The sequence below is a fragment of the Lepidochelys olivacea genome (genome assembly GCF_965140295.1).
Source record: "Lepidochelys olivacea isolate rLepOli2 genome assembly, chromosome: 3".
Taxonomy (NCBI): Eukaryota; Metazoa; Chordata; order Testudines; family Cheloniidae; genus Lepidochelys; species Lepidochelys olivacea.
This window is the reverse complement of record NC_140413.1, coordinates 69,297,501-69,314,881: the sequence shown is the minus strand read 5'-3', so window position 1 is coordinate 69,314,881 and position 17,381 is coordinate 69,297,501. Positions and strand designations below refer to the sequence as shown.

At 40.5% G+C, this 17,381-nt stretch overlaps 1 protein-coding gene across 1 annotated transcript in view; it reads left to right on the top strand.

Moving 5' to 3' along the window:
* Positions 1-4,294: 4,294 nt before the first annotated feature.
* The window catches only part of LOC311518978 (gamma-aminobutyric acid receptor subunit rho-1), a gene marked incomplete at its 3' end in the record, with an annotated part of 40,643 nt that continues 27,556 nt past the window's right edge, over positions 4,295-17,381 (top strand). The window contains exons 1-2 of the mRNA XM_084625061.1: positions 4,295-4,328; positions 12,098-12,165. Coding sequence (XP_084481187.1) covers positions 4,310-4,328; positions 12,098-12,165 — 87 coding nt within the window. The 5' untranslated portion in view covers positions 4,295-4,309. The remainder of the gene's footprint in view (positions 4,329-12,097; positions 12,166-17,381) is intronic.

Genomic DNA, 17,381 nt, shown 5'->3' with positions numbered 1-17,381 from the left:
AAACCCAAAAGTTGGGGTTTGATTGGGGGGGGGAGGTTATCCTCATTTCTCTCCCTATTTTATTTTCCCCTCACCCCAAAGGGGACAATATTTTTTAAGAAGGGAAGAGGAACAAAAACTAAATCAACCCCCAAAATATTTTCGCAAAAAGAAAAGGAGTACTTGTGGCACCTTAGAGACTAACAAATTTATTTGAGCATAAGCTTTTGTGAGCTACAGCTCACTTCATTGAATGCATTCAGTTTTCAAAAACTACAATGAAAATTTTCAAATTTTGAACAGTTAAAGCAACAATCTTCATTTCACCTTTTTAGTGAAAAAATTCTAAAAAAAAACCCTAACGTGTCAAATAAATAAAATAGTTTTTATTTGAACATATTCATGGAAATTGATTTATATATTTTTGACCAGCTCCACACTTATTGGCCAAAATCTTCCAAAGTGACATCTGATTTTGGGTGTCTCATTTTTGGCTAAATAGCATTTTTGATGGGAAAACCTTTCTCAACCATTTTGACCAGCTTTAGTCAGCAGCACTGCAGGCAACTCCAAACAGCTTCTTAGCCCTTTGTTTTTTCAGGTACCAGATCCTCAACTAGTATAAACTAACATAGCTGCATTGGAGTCAATGAACTGTGCCACCTGAGGATCTGAGCCTCAAACTCTTAATCATTTTCTTCTTCAAATGAAATCATACTTTTCACCCTTTCTATGTCAAAAGACTGCGATAAGAATACGTTCCGGTTGAATATGGCATTGGGAATTAGCTCCCATGAGCTCCTACTCAACCTGAGTTCTGACCTAGTCTTTCCCTCCCCAGTCAGACAGTGATGCATTGTAAAAAATGTGAAGGGGTTAGGATGTGAGGCCATGATCTAGCTTTCAGGTCTGCAGACCGCCTTTGAAGTCTGGATTAGATTGTGTATGCAAATGAGTTTAGTGGCTTCCATTCAGATACATAACCATACAAATCAGGCAAGTTACTAGTCATAATGTCCGTTTTTGCAACATCTTCCTTATGAAAAACACAGGAATAGCTTCAAACATTGCATTCTACTGTAGAGTTGCTCCAGGGCTGAATGTTTCTTGGAAGTCTGTCATCCAGGCCCAAACCTACACAGTTTGAGATTATTATTGTAGTGTCCTGGAGATTATGGTTAGGGATCAAGGTCCTTCTGTGCTAAGAACTGTATTCACACAGTGAAACAGTCCCTGCCCCTAAGCACTTACAATCTGTGCATAAAATGAGGGACCAGGTGTATAAAACAAATGTGTAGGAGGACAAGGAAACATGAGATCCCAGCAGGAGATGGGATAGTTCAAAGTACAAAGCGCATCCATCATTAGCTTTCTAAAACAGTTGTGTATCCTGTGCTTGACGATTTAGTGGTTGCCTAGATAAGTGATCACAACTTAACTACATTTGCTATGTGCAACATAGTGCTGACAAGTAATATGTAAAGCCACTTGGCACCCTAAAAGGCACAATTTCCCAAGGCTGAAACAATTATAAGCAAAATTGATGGGAGGAAACATTTAAACAAAAAAGTGTGAGTGAAAATTGATAGTTAAGAGAACTTCTCCAGATGCCCACAGCCTACAATTCAACAATCATAAAAGAAGGCTTCCGCAGTTAAGACATCCTGATTAAGCAGAAATGAAATAACATATAATATATATCAGATCAACTTCAAATCATTTATTGATGAAATTACAACTTTGCTTGACAAAGGTAACTGTATTGACATAATAGACTCATAGAAGGCATTTTTACTTAGTTCCATGTGACTTTCTGATTTAAAAAATAGCACAATTCAAGAATCAATGTAGTCCATATTAAATAGATTAAAAATCGGTTAATTGATAGATCTCAAAAGTTAATTGTAAATGGGGAATTGATATCCTGTGGGCGTGTTCCCAGTCCTCCTGGAATCTGTTCTCAGCCCTATGCTATTCAATATCTCTTATCACTGATCTAAAACAAAACATAAAATCATAGCTCGAAAAGTCTGTAGATGACACAAATTGGCATAGTGGTAGATGAATAGAGTTTAGTGACGTTTTTTGACAAACTTTTTTTCAGGGAAAAATGCAGAGTTGGCAGCACCAAAACATTTTGCAAATTTGTGCTGATTTTTGTCAAATTGCTTTGGCTGGGGAAAAAAACCTTCAAAAAATTCCAAAAAAATCAAAACATTGGGTTTTTTTCCTATTCCAAGCAACTTTGTTTCTAAATGTCCTTTAATTTCATTTAAAAAATGCTTAAAACAGAAATGTGGTGTTCTGGGGTCAAAATATTTTCATTCAACCTGAAACAATTTTTTTTTCAATTGTCAACCAACAGAAAAACTGTTGTTGAGCCAGTTCTATAAATGATAGGTCAGTTCTACAGAATGTTCTGGATTGTATGGTAAGATGGATGCACTTGAACATGTGTTTAATATAGTTAAATACAAGTCTATACATCTATGAACAAAGAATGTAGATTATACAGGCTGGGTGACAGTAAGACAGAAAAGGACTTAGGGGTCATGGTGAATAACCAACTGAAGATGAGTTTGGGGCTAAGAGAACAAGTCCATGCAATCCTTCCATGTATAAGCAGAGGAATATTGAGTAGAAGTAAGGTGGTGGTATTATCAGTGTACATGTCATTAGAGAGACCATTACTGGAATTTTATGTTCTGTTCTGGTGTGAACAATTCGAAAAGGATGTTGACAAACTGGAAGGGGTTCAGAAAAGAGCTATAAGAATGATCTGAGGTCTGGAAAGCCTGCCTTACAGTGAGAGGCTAAAGAAGCTCAATCTATTTAGCTTAATAAAGAAGTTTGAGAAGTAACTTGATCATGGTCTATAAGTACCTACATAGTAAGGTCTCTTTAATCTAGCAGAAAAGGGTATAACAAGAAGTTAAAACTAGGCTAATTCAGACTAGAAATAAGGCACAAATTTTTATCCGTGAGGTTAAGGAACCATCGGAACAACCTAGGGATGTGGTGGATTCTCCATCGCATAAAACCCTTAAATCAGGACTGGTTATCTTTCTAAAAAGTACGTTCTAGCTCAACCAGAAGTTATAGACTTCATGAAGAAATCACTAGTGAAATTCTATGGCCCGTGTTACGCAGGAGGGCAGAGTAAATTATATTAAATGGTCCTTCTGGACTTCATGTTTATGATCTAGGAGAATTTAACATGATAATGCAAGCCCCCACATTCACTAGAGATGTTTTTCTTTCTCCAAGATACTTCTTTTATATTCATAAAGCATGCCGCAGTCAAGGATTCTTGGGTTTTTGTTTTGGTTGGTCTATTACTGACTTACCTTTTTAATTAATCATGAAAAGGGGTGTCTGAGTGCAAGCTGTTGACATCCAGTATATTTTTTTTATCAGAAACAGAAAACCTTCCTGAATCCTTCTTTTTCTTGGGGCCCTCAACAGCCTCACCCATAAAAGACAGCCCTTCTCAGTTATCACCACCTGCTCTATAGCCAGCTTTTACTCCCACATAAGAATAACTACACCAGAGAAATAAAAGGGATGCTGCACTTGAAATCTGTTTTCAGAGGTAAACTTGGCACACACTCAAAGCAAAGTATCCACAACAAGATATGGTGCAACTGTATACATGTCTGGTATGACCTCATACATTCCTATCTCTAGCTCTCCCTGTTCTCTTTAGAAATCTGGGGCAGCAGTTAATCATTTTATTCCAAGCTGCAAGTCAACTTGCCTCCTGGCTGGGTTCCCAGTCCATCTCCATTTTGTTCCTGGGCTGCAGCCAGTAGGCTTTTATTTGAGATATTGTTTCCCTAATTCCTATCCTCGTGTCCTATCATAAATCTACATCAGAAATGCTGCCCCCTTTCCCCTATTTATTCTTTTATTCACTTCTAATGGCATCTAGTGTAAATTTTGAATTTTTGTGTCTAAAATATATTACAAACACAGATAATCTTTATACAGAAACAAGAGTTTGAAATGAGTATTTTGCCATTCAGCCAGTATTAGAATGAGAACCATTCAAAATACCCTGTCTCAGCATGTAACATCCAAGAGTTCAAATGACATGCTCTCAAACATCAGATATGAATACAGGGATATAGTTTAATTGGTAGATGAACAAGACTGGTCACTATCTGAAGGATTAGAGTCAAATAATTGCATGTTTCTTAAACATGGTTAATTCTAATAATGTTGTATATCTTTTTCACATAGCCCAATACTAAAACGAAGCCCTGACATCACCAAATCACCGCTGATAAAGTCAGAACAACTTCTGAGAATAGATGACCATGATTTCAGCATGAGACCAGGTTTTGGAGGTATGAAAAACCATGCATCTGATTCTTATTTTTCGGAGTATCTTTTCTGTAAGAAATACTGTACAGAACAGTGTCTCACTGGTGAGTGGATTGACAAGAGAGAGTTTGGAAAGAACTGTTAGTTGGGAAAGACCATCCTTGTTTCTGTTCTGAATTTACAGCACTGCACATTCTCATGACTGAAGGGGCTTGCAACAACATGGCCTTCCTCCTAGGATCACCAAAAAACTTTCAGCAAAACTATGAGAATGTAGATAGAGGCATCATTTATGGATTTTAAATTCTCCTCGTATTGAGCTGAACCTTTGGCTGGTAAAAATATATCCAGGTTCAGTTAACATTTATTTCTAGATTACTGTGAAATCCTTAGGTTATATCTCACTATGATAATGTTTGTGTGTAATCAACTAATGTACAATACTTGCTGACCTTGTCTCTTATTATAAACTAAGAGAATATTTAGACTGCTTTGTGTTAATGTTTTGCTCACAGTCTTGCAGTCGAATGTGACAGCAAACCAAGCTTTTAGAGCAAAGGATTAAGGAGAATGTGCTTTCTTATGACCCGCTGGATTAAAGAACGTTGTAATTTATCTACCCTTCCTGGCTGACAGATGGTCATTCAAATCCAGGATACCATTATACATCCTGATGGGAGAAGCTTTGATTACCAAATGCTAAATATACACAATACCAGTATGTTCAGTTCATTTTAAAATGTCTGCAATTTCAGGACAGTCCATTAATATTATCATTATTTATTATAATAAATATCTCGTACTGTAATTGCCGAAGGTATACAGTGGCTGGTCAAAGTCTGGAAGAGGAAGAGGAAGTACAGCAGTAAATCTATAGAAGAGTCTGTGTATGCATTTAACATACCCTCATTAAACACCAGACGTCTAAAAAACAGAAGTGTTTGGTACTAGCTGGCATGTCTGTTAGCGGTCTGAGATGAAAAGGCAAGTGCTGACATACAGAAAAATCCACTCACTCGTAAAGGTAACCCATCCCTAAATTTGCTGCTACCCATACAATACCTATTCTGTGTATTAACAGAATGCTCTCCAGGGCAGTCAGACTGGCAGCACTTAGCACAAAGAATATTAAAAAAAACAAACCAAACCCCCCACCTTCAAACATACAGAATAAGCACACCATCCCCCTGCATGCGGGCAGATGTGCACTGCACAGAGCCCCACTGAAGTCAGTGGAGCGCCACCTGGGTGCAGGGAGTCCACTCGCTTGGTTCTGACTGCACGATTAGGGCCTAAAGAGCGCACAATCAGCTAGATCCACAGAGAGAAACAGCTTAACCCCTTCTTACCATCTTCACGGAGGATTCATTTTACCCAGGCCTCCTGGCTGTGGAACTCCCATTGACTGGAGTGGGAGTTGTGCATGCAGCTATATTGCAGGATAAAACTCTGCCTGGTTTTATCGTGTACCTGAAGGATGCCGTTTTCAGTTTATCAAAGGCTATAAGTACTTGGTATGTTGAAGCAGTTCCAACAGTCAGTATTGCACGTATTTACTCTTTGAATAAGCAGCAATCTTTAAGGGTAGCATTGTCCTAAGCATCAGCAGATAAAAGGATCTTAAGGGGAGGCCCGAGGGCACTCATTGCCCTTTCGAAAAAGGGTATAACTGACCACAAAGGGTTGGGATAAAGGGCATAGGTGTCAACTGGGCATTTTCAGCAGTGTCCCATGCATGCAGCTCGGGGTTGTTACTCTAGTACCTGCCCGAACCATAACAAATTCACCTGGCCACCTCACATCCATCCACTGCTCACACAAATACAAATACCCCCAGCCTCTATTACACACTGATTAAAGGATCACCAAGCACACAGGACAGCCTGGGCTGGAGTGAGACATGCAGAGGGGCTGGGAGGGAGACAGGCAGCTAATTGTGGTAGCTGAGCAAGAGGAGGGTCTGGGACAGGCTTCTGGGAGCATGGAGGGGAAGCAGGGATGTGGTTTTGGTTTGAAGGGCGGGGTCTCAACTCATGAGGGGCTGCTGCACAGCCTACATGTTGCACTGTTTCCAGGCCCAACTGCTTTTGAGGTGGTGAGAGAGAGGAGTATGGCACTGCACTAAAATATATCAGCCCTGTGGAACCTTCCTCAGCTGTATGGAGGTGTAATTGATGCAGAGGTACAGGCTCACTCCTGAAGCCATTGTATCCCTATATGATGAGCGAGGGAGGACCTGGAGAAGGTGGCACTATGGATCCACACTCTGTGTCTGTCTGTAGTGGTCACTTCTGCCACGGCACTTCCAGCCACTAGGCCTTCCAAAATACCGTAGAACAGTGGTTCTAAACCAGGGGTCCAGGGCTCCCTTTGGGTCCATGAGCAGGTTTCAGGGGGTCTGCCAAGCAGGACCTGTGTTAGACTCACTGGGGCCTAGGGCAGAAAGCCTAAGCCCTGCCGCCACCCATGGCTGAAGCAGAAGCAGGAGAAACTTAGCTTCACGGCGTGCCCTGTGGCATGGAGCCCTGGGCAACTGCCTGATTGCTACCCCTTAATGCCAGCCCTGGCTTTTATATGCAGAAAAACAGTTATTGTAGCACAGATGGGCCCTTGAGTTTTTATAGCATGTTGGGGGGGCCTCCGAGAGAAGAAGGTTGAGAACCCTTGCCGTAGTAGACACCAAGCATATCTGTGGCTGCAGTCTTTACTAGTGTAAGATTTTCAGTTCACTGTGATCAGGAGGAACTGGAACTCCGCAGCAGGCTTTCACTCAGTTCTAGAAATTGCTCCGTGGGTGAACTCTGCAGCCTTTAGAAGCAGGACACTGTTCTACACTGAACATGCTGGGTGTGCTGCCAGCCAGGTGTCTGTGCAAGGTTTCCAAGTGCCTGTCACAGCTCTTTTGTCCTCAACAACTCTGATGTCCCTGCATGGTTTGAGAGATAGGAGGTAGTTTTTCTCTGAGTGAATGCCTAGCAATGGTGAAGAGCAAGCCTTTCAGACACACGGAGAGCAAAATTGGTTTACATTACACTTTTATAAAGTGCTCAAGTGATACATATACTGCACCCATCTGCTTCCAGTACCAGAAGGCACCTGCTCGGAACTTGGCTCCTCAATCCCATTTCCTACTCCTACACAGCCAGAGCACAGAAACAATGCTGTTCTGAGACACTCAGCGAGCCATCACCAGGTTAACTGGTGTATTAGGATACATAACGTTGTCGCGGTGTATGGCCAATGTGATGGAGGAGGAGTGGGACAAGGAAACCTAGGATCAGGAATCCCAGAGCGATCTGCCAGAAGATCTGCTTGTGAGGAGAGGTTCCAGCATGCATGAGTTCTCCTCTTAGGACCATTTTAGACAGCATTATAGCCAATAGGTTTGTAGGAAAGGAGCCTGGAGGAATAGATTACAGACCACAGGGCTGTAAGATTGCATGCTTCAGAGTCAGTTTAAATAGCTATGGTTAGCACAACCCACTGGCCATTCAGAAATGGGCAGCAGGCGCAAGAGTGTATTAACATAACTGTCCTGTAACTCCTTGCAATGTGTTCTACACTCTCCTGTCACTATCCTGGGCTCTTTAGCTGTTCATCTCTTCTGCCATATTTGTATTACACAACTGAATAGCACTTGTACTCTGCTTCTCAGGGCTTTCAGTGGGAATGTTACACACGGTGACTCTAATCTTGTTCAGGTTAGACTATGAGGATAACATGCAACAGGTTGTATTGTTTTCTCAGAGCATAGCCCCCCTCTTCCCGCAGAGCTCTGAGAGCCATAGCCTTCAGAGAAGACAGCTGGGACTCATCAGGATACCTCCTGCTGGCTGGCTACCCTCTGGATTGTTTGGTTGGCCTCCCCTTCCTGATTCGTCAGTCAGTGGCAGTTCGCTCATTCTACCCATTTGATTATTCAGACGGTTTGCAGAGTGGGGGCAGCAGAGAGGCCCAATCCTCCATTACTGAATAGGATTGTTTTCTAGACACCAGCTGTGGGATCCACAAAGGGACTTAAGGCATTGCAATGCTGAGCATCATGACACCTAACTTTGGCGCCTAGAAAATCACAGGAACACCACTACGATTCACTGTGAATGGGGAGAGATGGGCACTAAGCATGCAATCCACAAAAGCTAGGGTGACCATATGTCCCATTTTGGCCGGGACGTCCTGGCCGTCCCGACTTACTTTCCAAAAGGAGGCATTTGTCCTGTTTGATCTTGCTGACTTGATCAGTTGGCAAGAGCAAACAGGACAAATGCTCCCTTTTGTCAAAAAAAGTGGGGTGCAGTGCGGACGGGGTCAGCAGAGATGCAGGCCCACACAGGGAGGAGGCAGGGCTGGGGGAGGGGAAGCAGCATTCCAGCATGCGAGGGCCCCCCCTGCAGGGTTCCAGCAATCGGAAAACTATTCCTTCCGCTAATCTGTCCCCTTAATAACTAATAGGAGTGAGTCATTTCACCCTTCTGTACAACATTATATTTTAGGGATCCGAATTTTTCTTAGGACTTGTCTACACACAGTTTTTGTACCACTTCAGCTACAGCAGTTTAGAAACTACTATAATTAAATCACTGCAACCTTTACTATTGACACAGTTACATGAGTAGAAAGGTGCTTATATTGGTATAGTTTATTTAGGTAAATATATGAAAAAAGTTATACCACTGTAAGCACCATTATACTGGTATAACTGCATCCACACTAGGGAGTTAGAATTATTTTAACGATGTGTTTTTGAACCAGTAGAGTTAAATCAGTAAAACAACTGTGTATGGACTAGCCCTTAGGTGCAAGTTTCAGTCACCTAGAGAGGTCTGGCTAGAGTGGCATTTAATTGCCATGTACATTTCTTCTGTTAATACCATTCAGTTAAATTTAGAATTTAAGTTCCACCCATTCTCAAACTACCTGTGTGGGATACCGCTGTGATTGTGTGCAATGGTGTTCTCAGGGCTTCCTGAGGTATTGCAGTCATGTGGACTGGTATTACAACAGTTGTGACTAAAATGGCTTTGGGCCATCTGACATTTTGTATCATCATTTGGGCCTTAATGGCATAGCACTGTCCCAGTTTTGCCTCAGTTTGGCCAGCTCTGTTGTCCAGTGGAATAATGGTCCAAATATAGCCTTCTGCTGCCCTAAAATCCTTCAAAAGAGATGACAGAAATTGGCCCGGTAAAAGGTATTACCTGAGCCACCTGGTCTCACTCAGATCCTGGCACCCACATGGTTACTACAACACTGCAAAGAAAGTCTGGTAATGCAGTTTGTTTTTCACTGTTTGAAAGAAGAGGTTTTTCCTTTGCAGGTCAGGGACAAGTTGTAAAGGGATAATTAGTTTTTCCTTCACAGATTAACGGTCTAGTTCATAATTCATACAGTATTAATTAAATCATGAAACAGCACTATCATCAACATAGCTCCGTATTAACCACTGGGTGAGATTACGAATAATTTTCTGTCCATTACAATTTGATTATGAAGCCCAGACATAATGTAACAGGAAAGGTTCCACAGCATTTGTGTGGGAAGTTAATAAAACATAATTCAATACTACCCAGACGTTTAATTGTCTTATGATAAATTAACTCTGCTTTCTGGAGAGGACGAGGCTCAGGACTAAAAGAGAACAACAAGTGCTAGGGCGATGAGTGAAATAGATACAAAAAAGAAGGTGATGTTTACACAATAATAGGGACACATTATATTTTGCATTACTGTAGCATTGGCCATTTGAGTATCTCAACTGCTTTATAAACATTAATGTTCAAGGGCCTGGTCTAAAACCCAGTGAAGTCATTGAGAGTCTTTCCACTGACTTTAATGGGCTTTGGATCAGGCCCAAAGTCCCCCAATGTGCCTGTGAGGTAGGTAGATACCATCATCATTTTGAACTAGCAGTGATGAGGTGGAGGGACACATTTCCTCACTTCTACTCCTGGGCTTCAGCTTCTCAACCATCCTTCATCTTCTAATCATGCCATAGAATGATCTGCTAGCAGCAGAAGATTCTGAGAGGGTGAAATAGGTATTTTACAGTATTTTAAGTTTATCCTTCACCCCAAAGTTGGGGGGGGAATTTCAGATAACTTTTTTGAGAGAGTGATAAAAAGTAAGAGTGTACCTTCTGACTTTCACTGGCAGTTAAGAAAAAGAAGCAGCATCTTGCAGTAGGTCAGTTTTCACTGCTTCACTTTTAAATGCACTCAGTTTCTTAGTGAGTGTCACAGGACTGAATCTCAGCTCCTGAAGGGCTCCTAAACTATGGCAGACTCTTGTCAGATGCGTTGAAGGAGGTGACATCCATATACGAACAGAGATCGTGCAGTCTTGCCCCCTGTCTTTCCACAGCCAGGCCCCAAGCAACACCAGCGCTCCACAATAAAGCAGAAGTAGGAGAGGAATGATGCAAAGCAGACTTAGGATATGTCTTCTACACCAGGGGTTCTCAAACTGTTGTCTGTGGACCACCAATGGTCCGCAAGTTCCATTTAGGTGGTCCGCAGATAGTTCCTTCTAGGGTGCGTGCCTGGGCGGCTGCACACAAGAGAATGAAGAGCCACCCACCTAATTAGTGGAGCCGTGCAGGTGTGGCTCCATTAATTAGGTGCCTGGACCCTGGAGAAGCTGCACATGTAAGGTGAGGTGGTGACCTTGGGGGGAATAGGGGGTAGGTGGGAGGGGGCAGTGGGGTGAGAAGAGGGGGTGGGGGGAATTTGGGATGTGCAGGGCTGTGGTGGGCAGAGAAAGAGGTGACTTTCCCCAGCTCCAGGGCTGCAGCTGCTGTGGAGAGACACCCCCTCCTTCCCAGCATCAGCTCTGTAGCTGCTGTGGAGGGGGTTAGGTTCGCTTAACAACATTACTCAGGAGTGTGGATTTTTCACACCCCTGAGCGATGTAGCTGGGCAGACCTGGCTTTTTAAGTGTAGACCTGGCTTGAGTGGGGGTCAAAGATCTGGCTCTGTGTTCTTTATTGTATCGTTTGCAATACATCAGCAATTAAATGATGTTTGCAAACCTGAGGCTTTTTGCTATTCAAAGGGACTATACACGATATACAGTTAACATGTCCAAATGTTTAAATTAAAAAAAACCAAAACACTATAGTTTATTGGGGGTGGGGAAACCTCATAGGAATTACCATACTAATCAGACCAAGGTTCCATCTAGTCCTATGCTCCGTCTCTGACAATGCTCAGTATCAGATGCTTCAGAAACCCCACTGTGGACAATTGTGGAACAATATGTATGTGGGTTTAATAAAGGCTAGTGGACTAGTTCCATTTTTCAATGGTATAAATATTCTCATACATTTACCGAAAATCATCCTATGATATTGAATTTTCTCCTGTGTAGTACATAGGATAGAGCTTACCAGGTAGCATGTATTTTAGAATTACTTATGGCTGTGGTGTCTTTTTGTTTGTTTGTTTTTGTTATCTGGGAGGAGGGGTCGGGGGGGTTGTGAATTGGTTGGTTGGTTTTTTGCATATTTTAAATAAATTGTAAACTGCTCTGTTGCAATATAAAATATTAATGATTGTTTTAAGGAGTTACTCATTTAAAGTAATCTGCTAGAGGATGATTGAGTAATGGATCAGTCTAAATACTGTTATAATGATCATTTTGGTATGAATTCTAATCTCTTTAAACGGTTTACTGTGGTTTCTATTCCAGACAGAGCAGACATTTTCCTCTATCCTTTTCAGTGCATTTTAGCCTCAAGGGTTAATTTGTGGCATCAAAATACATATTTTTTTAAAATTCTTCTCTTTTTTTGCAGGCCCTGCAATTCCTGTGGGAGTAGATGTACAAGTTGAGAGTCTGGATAGTATTTCAGAGGTGGATATGGTAAGTTTCTGTCTGACAACTAATGTAAATGATCTCAAACTACTGTTCCGCCACTGTAATGTCATGCAGAACAGAAGAAGAAGGAATGTCAGCTAAGATTATACGCTCTTTTCCATAGAACATTTGTTATTCTCGAGAACAATACTGTGTTCCCACAAAACCAAGGATTTTGGTTGCTATGTGAAAGTGATGGAGGTTGATGATTAGAAACTGCTAGGAAAAACCACAAGTATGTCAGCTTTATAGCACAGCTCTTTACCTTGAGGTAGCACCATAGCGAGAACTGAAAGACCTGCAATTTCCATGCTACTACATGAGGCAGGTCATCCATTAGGAAAGGGGTCTGAATAGAAAAGAGCATGTGTGAAGATGCAGCTTACCTAGAATCTGCCTTCTGTGGAGGTGAAATTCACCCTAGCTGAGGGTCAGCAGGAGGCCTGTGCCCCATTTCAGTCCCTCTTAATCCTTTAAAATAAGCCTTAAGTAGGAGGTAAGTGGTACACAGGACCTATGCTGTCTGGCTGCACAGGGTTTAATTTTACTCTAATCTCTTCACCTTTGAATTCCTACCCACTGCCCACAGGGAGGTAAGTTCTGCACATTTTAAAGCTTTACAAAATTCTGTGGAGTTACGTATAATTTGCCCCAGCTGCTCACTTTTCACCACAAAATACCACTGGAAATTAGGGGATTTTCTGAGGAGTTATTTTAAATAAATTATACATAATGATACACCCTATGAACAGTGCAAGATAAGAGGAGATATAAACCAGAGTTAGAGACGAGCTCAAACTGCAACATTAGCATTTGGATCAAGATTTTGAATCTTTCCAAAATTCAGGGCTTTTCAGGCCCATCTAGTTAGATCATTGCAGGTTCTGGAATAGAAAAGCTTTTCAACCCTGTTAAACTTTTTTTTCATTTCTTCGAAAATAATTCATTTGACTAAAGGAAAAAAAAATTCCAAAATGTTTCAATATTCCAAAAGGTGGAATTTCAATCAAAGAGGATGCTTCATCCATCTCTTGGGTTGACAGACAGAAAAAAGAAACATCCAACTTCTTAATAGAATTTCTTATGCTTCAGGATTTCTGATCCTCATGAAGGGTTTTTATGGGCTGGGTTTTTTTTAATAAGTCATGTAGCTTTCTCCCCACCTGGGCCCTTGCAGCACTGCCAGCTCTCACTGCATTTGGTTGTGTTGGTGTTAAAGCCCCACTTCCTGGAGTCAAGTGATTACATAATAATCTCGGCTTTCATTTTTCTAAAAAAGTAAGTTTCTAGCCCTCATAGTTGATGAGAAATCTTGAATATCTGACCAGAGTGCACCCTAAAGTCTCAAAATCGAGAAGGCAAAAAAACCCAAAACAATGCTGCATTTATTCATGTTGTTTTCAGTGTTAGTCTAGCCAAGTTGGTCCCAGGATATTTGAAAGACAAAGTAGGTGAGGTAATATCTTTTATTGGACCAACTTCTGTTGGTGAGAGAGACAAGCTTTCAAGCTTACACATAACTCTTCTTTGACCTGAAAAAGAGCTCTATGTATCTTGAAAGCTTGTCTCTCTCACCAACAGAAGTTGGCCCAGTAGAAGATATTACCTCACCCACCTTGTCTCACACATTTATCTCATGGTTTTTGAAGCAAATCTCAGAGTTTTTGCGGGCCTGACTCAATTTTTGAATGCTTGGGATTGACAATGCTGCCACTGCTCCTGACACTGGCCCCCCAAATTAATTGGTTCTCTAGTAAGGAGGAAAGACTGTCCTTTCTAAATATCAATATCCACTGTATGACATTTGATGACTGACTAATGTATAACGTCAGAGGCCCTGACATGGCTATATGCATTGTATGTGGTCTCATGACACCACAGTAAACAGCATCATGCTACATGTCCAGCCACATGGCAAAATACTTCGCTATTAGCAAAATAACAGTGAAAGGGGTTTAAAATTTGTTATTGATTCTTGTATTTGATCTTGTGCTTTATATGTACAAAAAACACAACATTGCAAGAACTTTGTTTTTTAATTAGACATCAACTAAACTTTGAGTTTGCACTAGATTTAAGCTATGGGAGACAAGTAAAGTAAGTTTTATTTCTCTCCTGCATTCAGACTTTTTATTTTTTTTACTGTGAAGTGGCAAAAAAAGAAGACATTTTGAAACTCTTTAGGATGTCACAATTCAGAAGATTTGTCCAATTCACCCCAAATTGTGCAGGAAAAAAACCCTACATTGGGCCCTGATTTGGAGACTAATTTGGCTTTGTTGTGAGTTTGTTTCATTTGGGGGCGGGGGGTTGTCAGGCAAAATTAGGCTGTAATAAAACTTAGAAACTCAGTTGCATCCGTAACTGCAGAGCATCACTCCATAATAATTAAAACATGATATTTTGCAGCATCTACAAATGTATCCATTTATGCAAAAAACTTGGAATGAGCTCCTGTCTGGAAAATGAACATCTGTTAATATATTATTGCTAAAATGAGATCAGAGCCTTATTAGGGGGTCAAAGAAAAAAGGTTTTCTTACATCCATTTTCTTAAAGCATATATAAGAAAAAGACCTGAACTATAGCTTCTTAGATGAGAATGGACCAAAAGATGAAGGAAGAGCTACAGGGTTATGAGGGACAAGAATGTCAAATTGATGTATTGTGTGTAAAACATTTCATAAGTTATAGTGGTCCTCAGTTTAACTTAATAGCATAAGAAATAATTAATAATCTCTACTGGAGTTACTAAAAGAAAACAGATTAAAAACAGGTTTTGATGTTACAAAAGAACCCAACAATTCTGGGATAAAATCCAAACAATTAAAAAAAAAATCCAGTTTTTTTGACTTTGTGTCTCAGCTGTCAATTCATTTTTATCACATGTCCACAAGCCAACTGAGTTTCTCTCAGTACAATAGGGTACTATATATTCCCTCATAAAATAGTTCTGGCTTGTTCTTAACCCACAAAGGACCTACTGCCACACCCAGAGTCGCTTTCCAGGCACACTTTTATTTTGCAAACATAAGCAAAGCACACAAAAAAGTGCCACCCTAGGCTATAGCTTCCAGGGGATTTTCCCTTTTGCATCTTTCAGTCCCACCCGCCTCAGGTGCTACTGCAGGATTCTTTTGTGTTCAGTTAACTGAGCACTGCCTTCTAGGGCTTTCTCCTCAGCAGGTTCCCACTACCTCGCCTCCCCTCCCAGGGGACTCTGGCAGCTTCTTGTGGGGGACCCAGACCCCAACTCCCATTACCCTCCTCTGCCACCATCCTTCCTTACTGACTGCCTGGCTCTATGCAGACCCAGGTGCTGCCCTGGCCTTTTAATTGGCAAAACTGGGAGCACCTGTTCTAGCACAGGGGTGCTGGACCTGCTTCATATAAAGGGGCCAGCCACCCTGCAACATATTTGGTTTCACAGTAAAGCCCTGATCCTGAAAACCTTTATGCACATGCCTAACTTTAGGTACCTGAGTAGTCCCCTGGAGGTCAGTGAGACTGCTTACTAGCTTAAAATTAAATACAAGTGTAAACGCTTGTGGGCTCAAGGTTGTGAAGGATATAACCAAGCCAAAAAAGATGGAACAAATCTCAGATCGAGCAGAAGTTCTATCTTTTGAAAAGGTAGCAAATGATGCAACAAATAAAATAGAAACCAATTGAAATTTATTAAATATTTTTGGATGTTTTTCTACATTTTCAAATATATTGATTTAAATTACAACACAGAATACAAAGTGCACAGTGTTCACTTTATATTATTATTTTTATTACAAATATTTGCACCATAATAATGATAAACAAAAGAAATACTATTTTTCAATTCACCTCATACAAGTACTGTAATGCAATCTCTTTATTTTGCAAGTGCAACTTACAAATGTAAATTTTTTTTTGTTACATAACTGCACTCAAAAACAAAACAATATAAAACTTTAAAGCCTAGAAGTCCACTCAGTCCTACTTCTTATTCAGCCAATCACTAAGACAAACAATTTTGTTACATTTACGGGAGATAATGCTGCCAGCTTCTTATTTACAATGTTACCTGAAAGTGAGAACAGGTGTTTGCATGGCACTTTTGTAGCCAGCATTGCAAGGTATTTACGTGCCAGATATGCTACATATTGTTATGCCCCTTCATGCTTCGGCCACCATTCCAGAGGACATGCTTCCATGCTGATGACGCTTGTTAAAAAAATGCGTTAATTAAATTTTGACAGAAGCCCCTGGGGGTGAATAATATGTCCCCTGCTCTGTTTTACCCGTATTCTGCCATGTATTTCGTATTATATCAGTCTCTGATGATGACTCAGAACATGTTGCTCGTTTTAAGAACACTTTCACTGCAAATTTGACAAAATGCAAAGAAAATACCAATGTGAAATTTCTAAAGATAGCTACAGCACTCAACCCAAGGTTTAAGAATCTGAAGTGCCTTCCAAAATCTGAGAGAGACAAGGTGTAGAGTATGCTTTCAGAAGTCTTAAAAGAGCAACACTCTGATGCAGAAACTATAGAACCCAAACCACCAAAAAAAGAAAATCAACCTTCTGCTGGTAGCACCTGACTCAGATGACGAAAATGACCATGTGTCAGTCTGCACTACTTTGGATCATTATCAAGCAGAACCCATCATCAGCCTGGACGCATGTCCTCTGGAATGGTGGCTGTTTTACACTGTTTTATTTTTGAATGCAGTTATTTTTGTACATAATTCTACATTTGTAAGTTCAACTTTCATGATAAAGAGATTGCACTACAGTATTTGTATGAGGTGAATTGAAAAATACTATTTCTTTTGTTTTTTGCAGCACAAATATTTGTAATCAAAAATAAATATAAAGTGAGCATTGTGCACTTTGTATTCTGTGTTGTAATTGAAATCAATATATTTGAAAATGTAGAAAACGTCCAAAATATTTAAATAAATGGTATTCTATTATTGTTTAACCGTGCAATTAATCGCGATTAATTTTTTTAATTGCTTGACAGACCTAATAGAAACAATTCCCACACAAGGCCGAAGTCTTTTAAGTCTAGAGAAGTAGAAATGTAACAATAAAAAATAAGACCAAAAAATTCCACAATTTTGGCCAGACTCTCATCTGGGGTAAATCAGTGTCGGCAATTTACACTAGCTCAGGATCTGGCCTCTTATATATTTTTTTTAATCTTAAAATGAAAGAGAGGAAATATATCCAACAAAATAA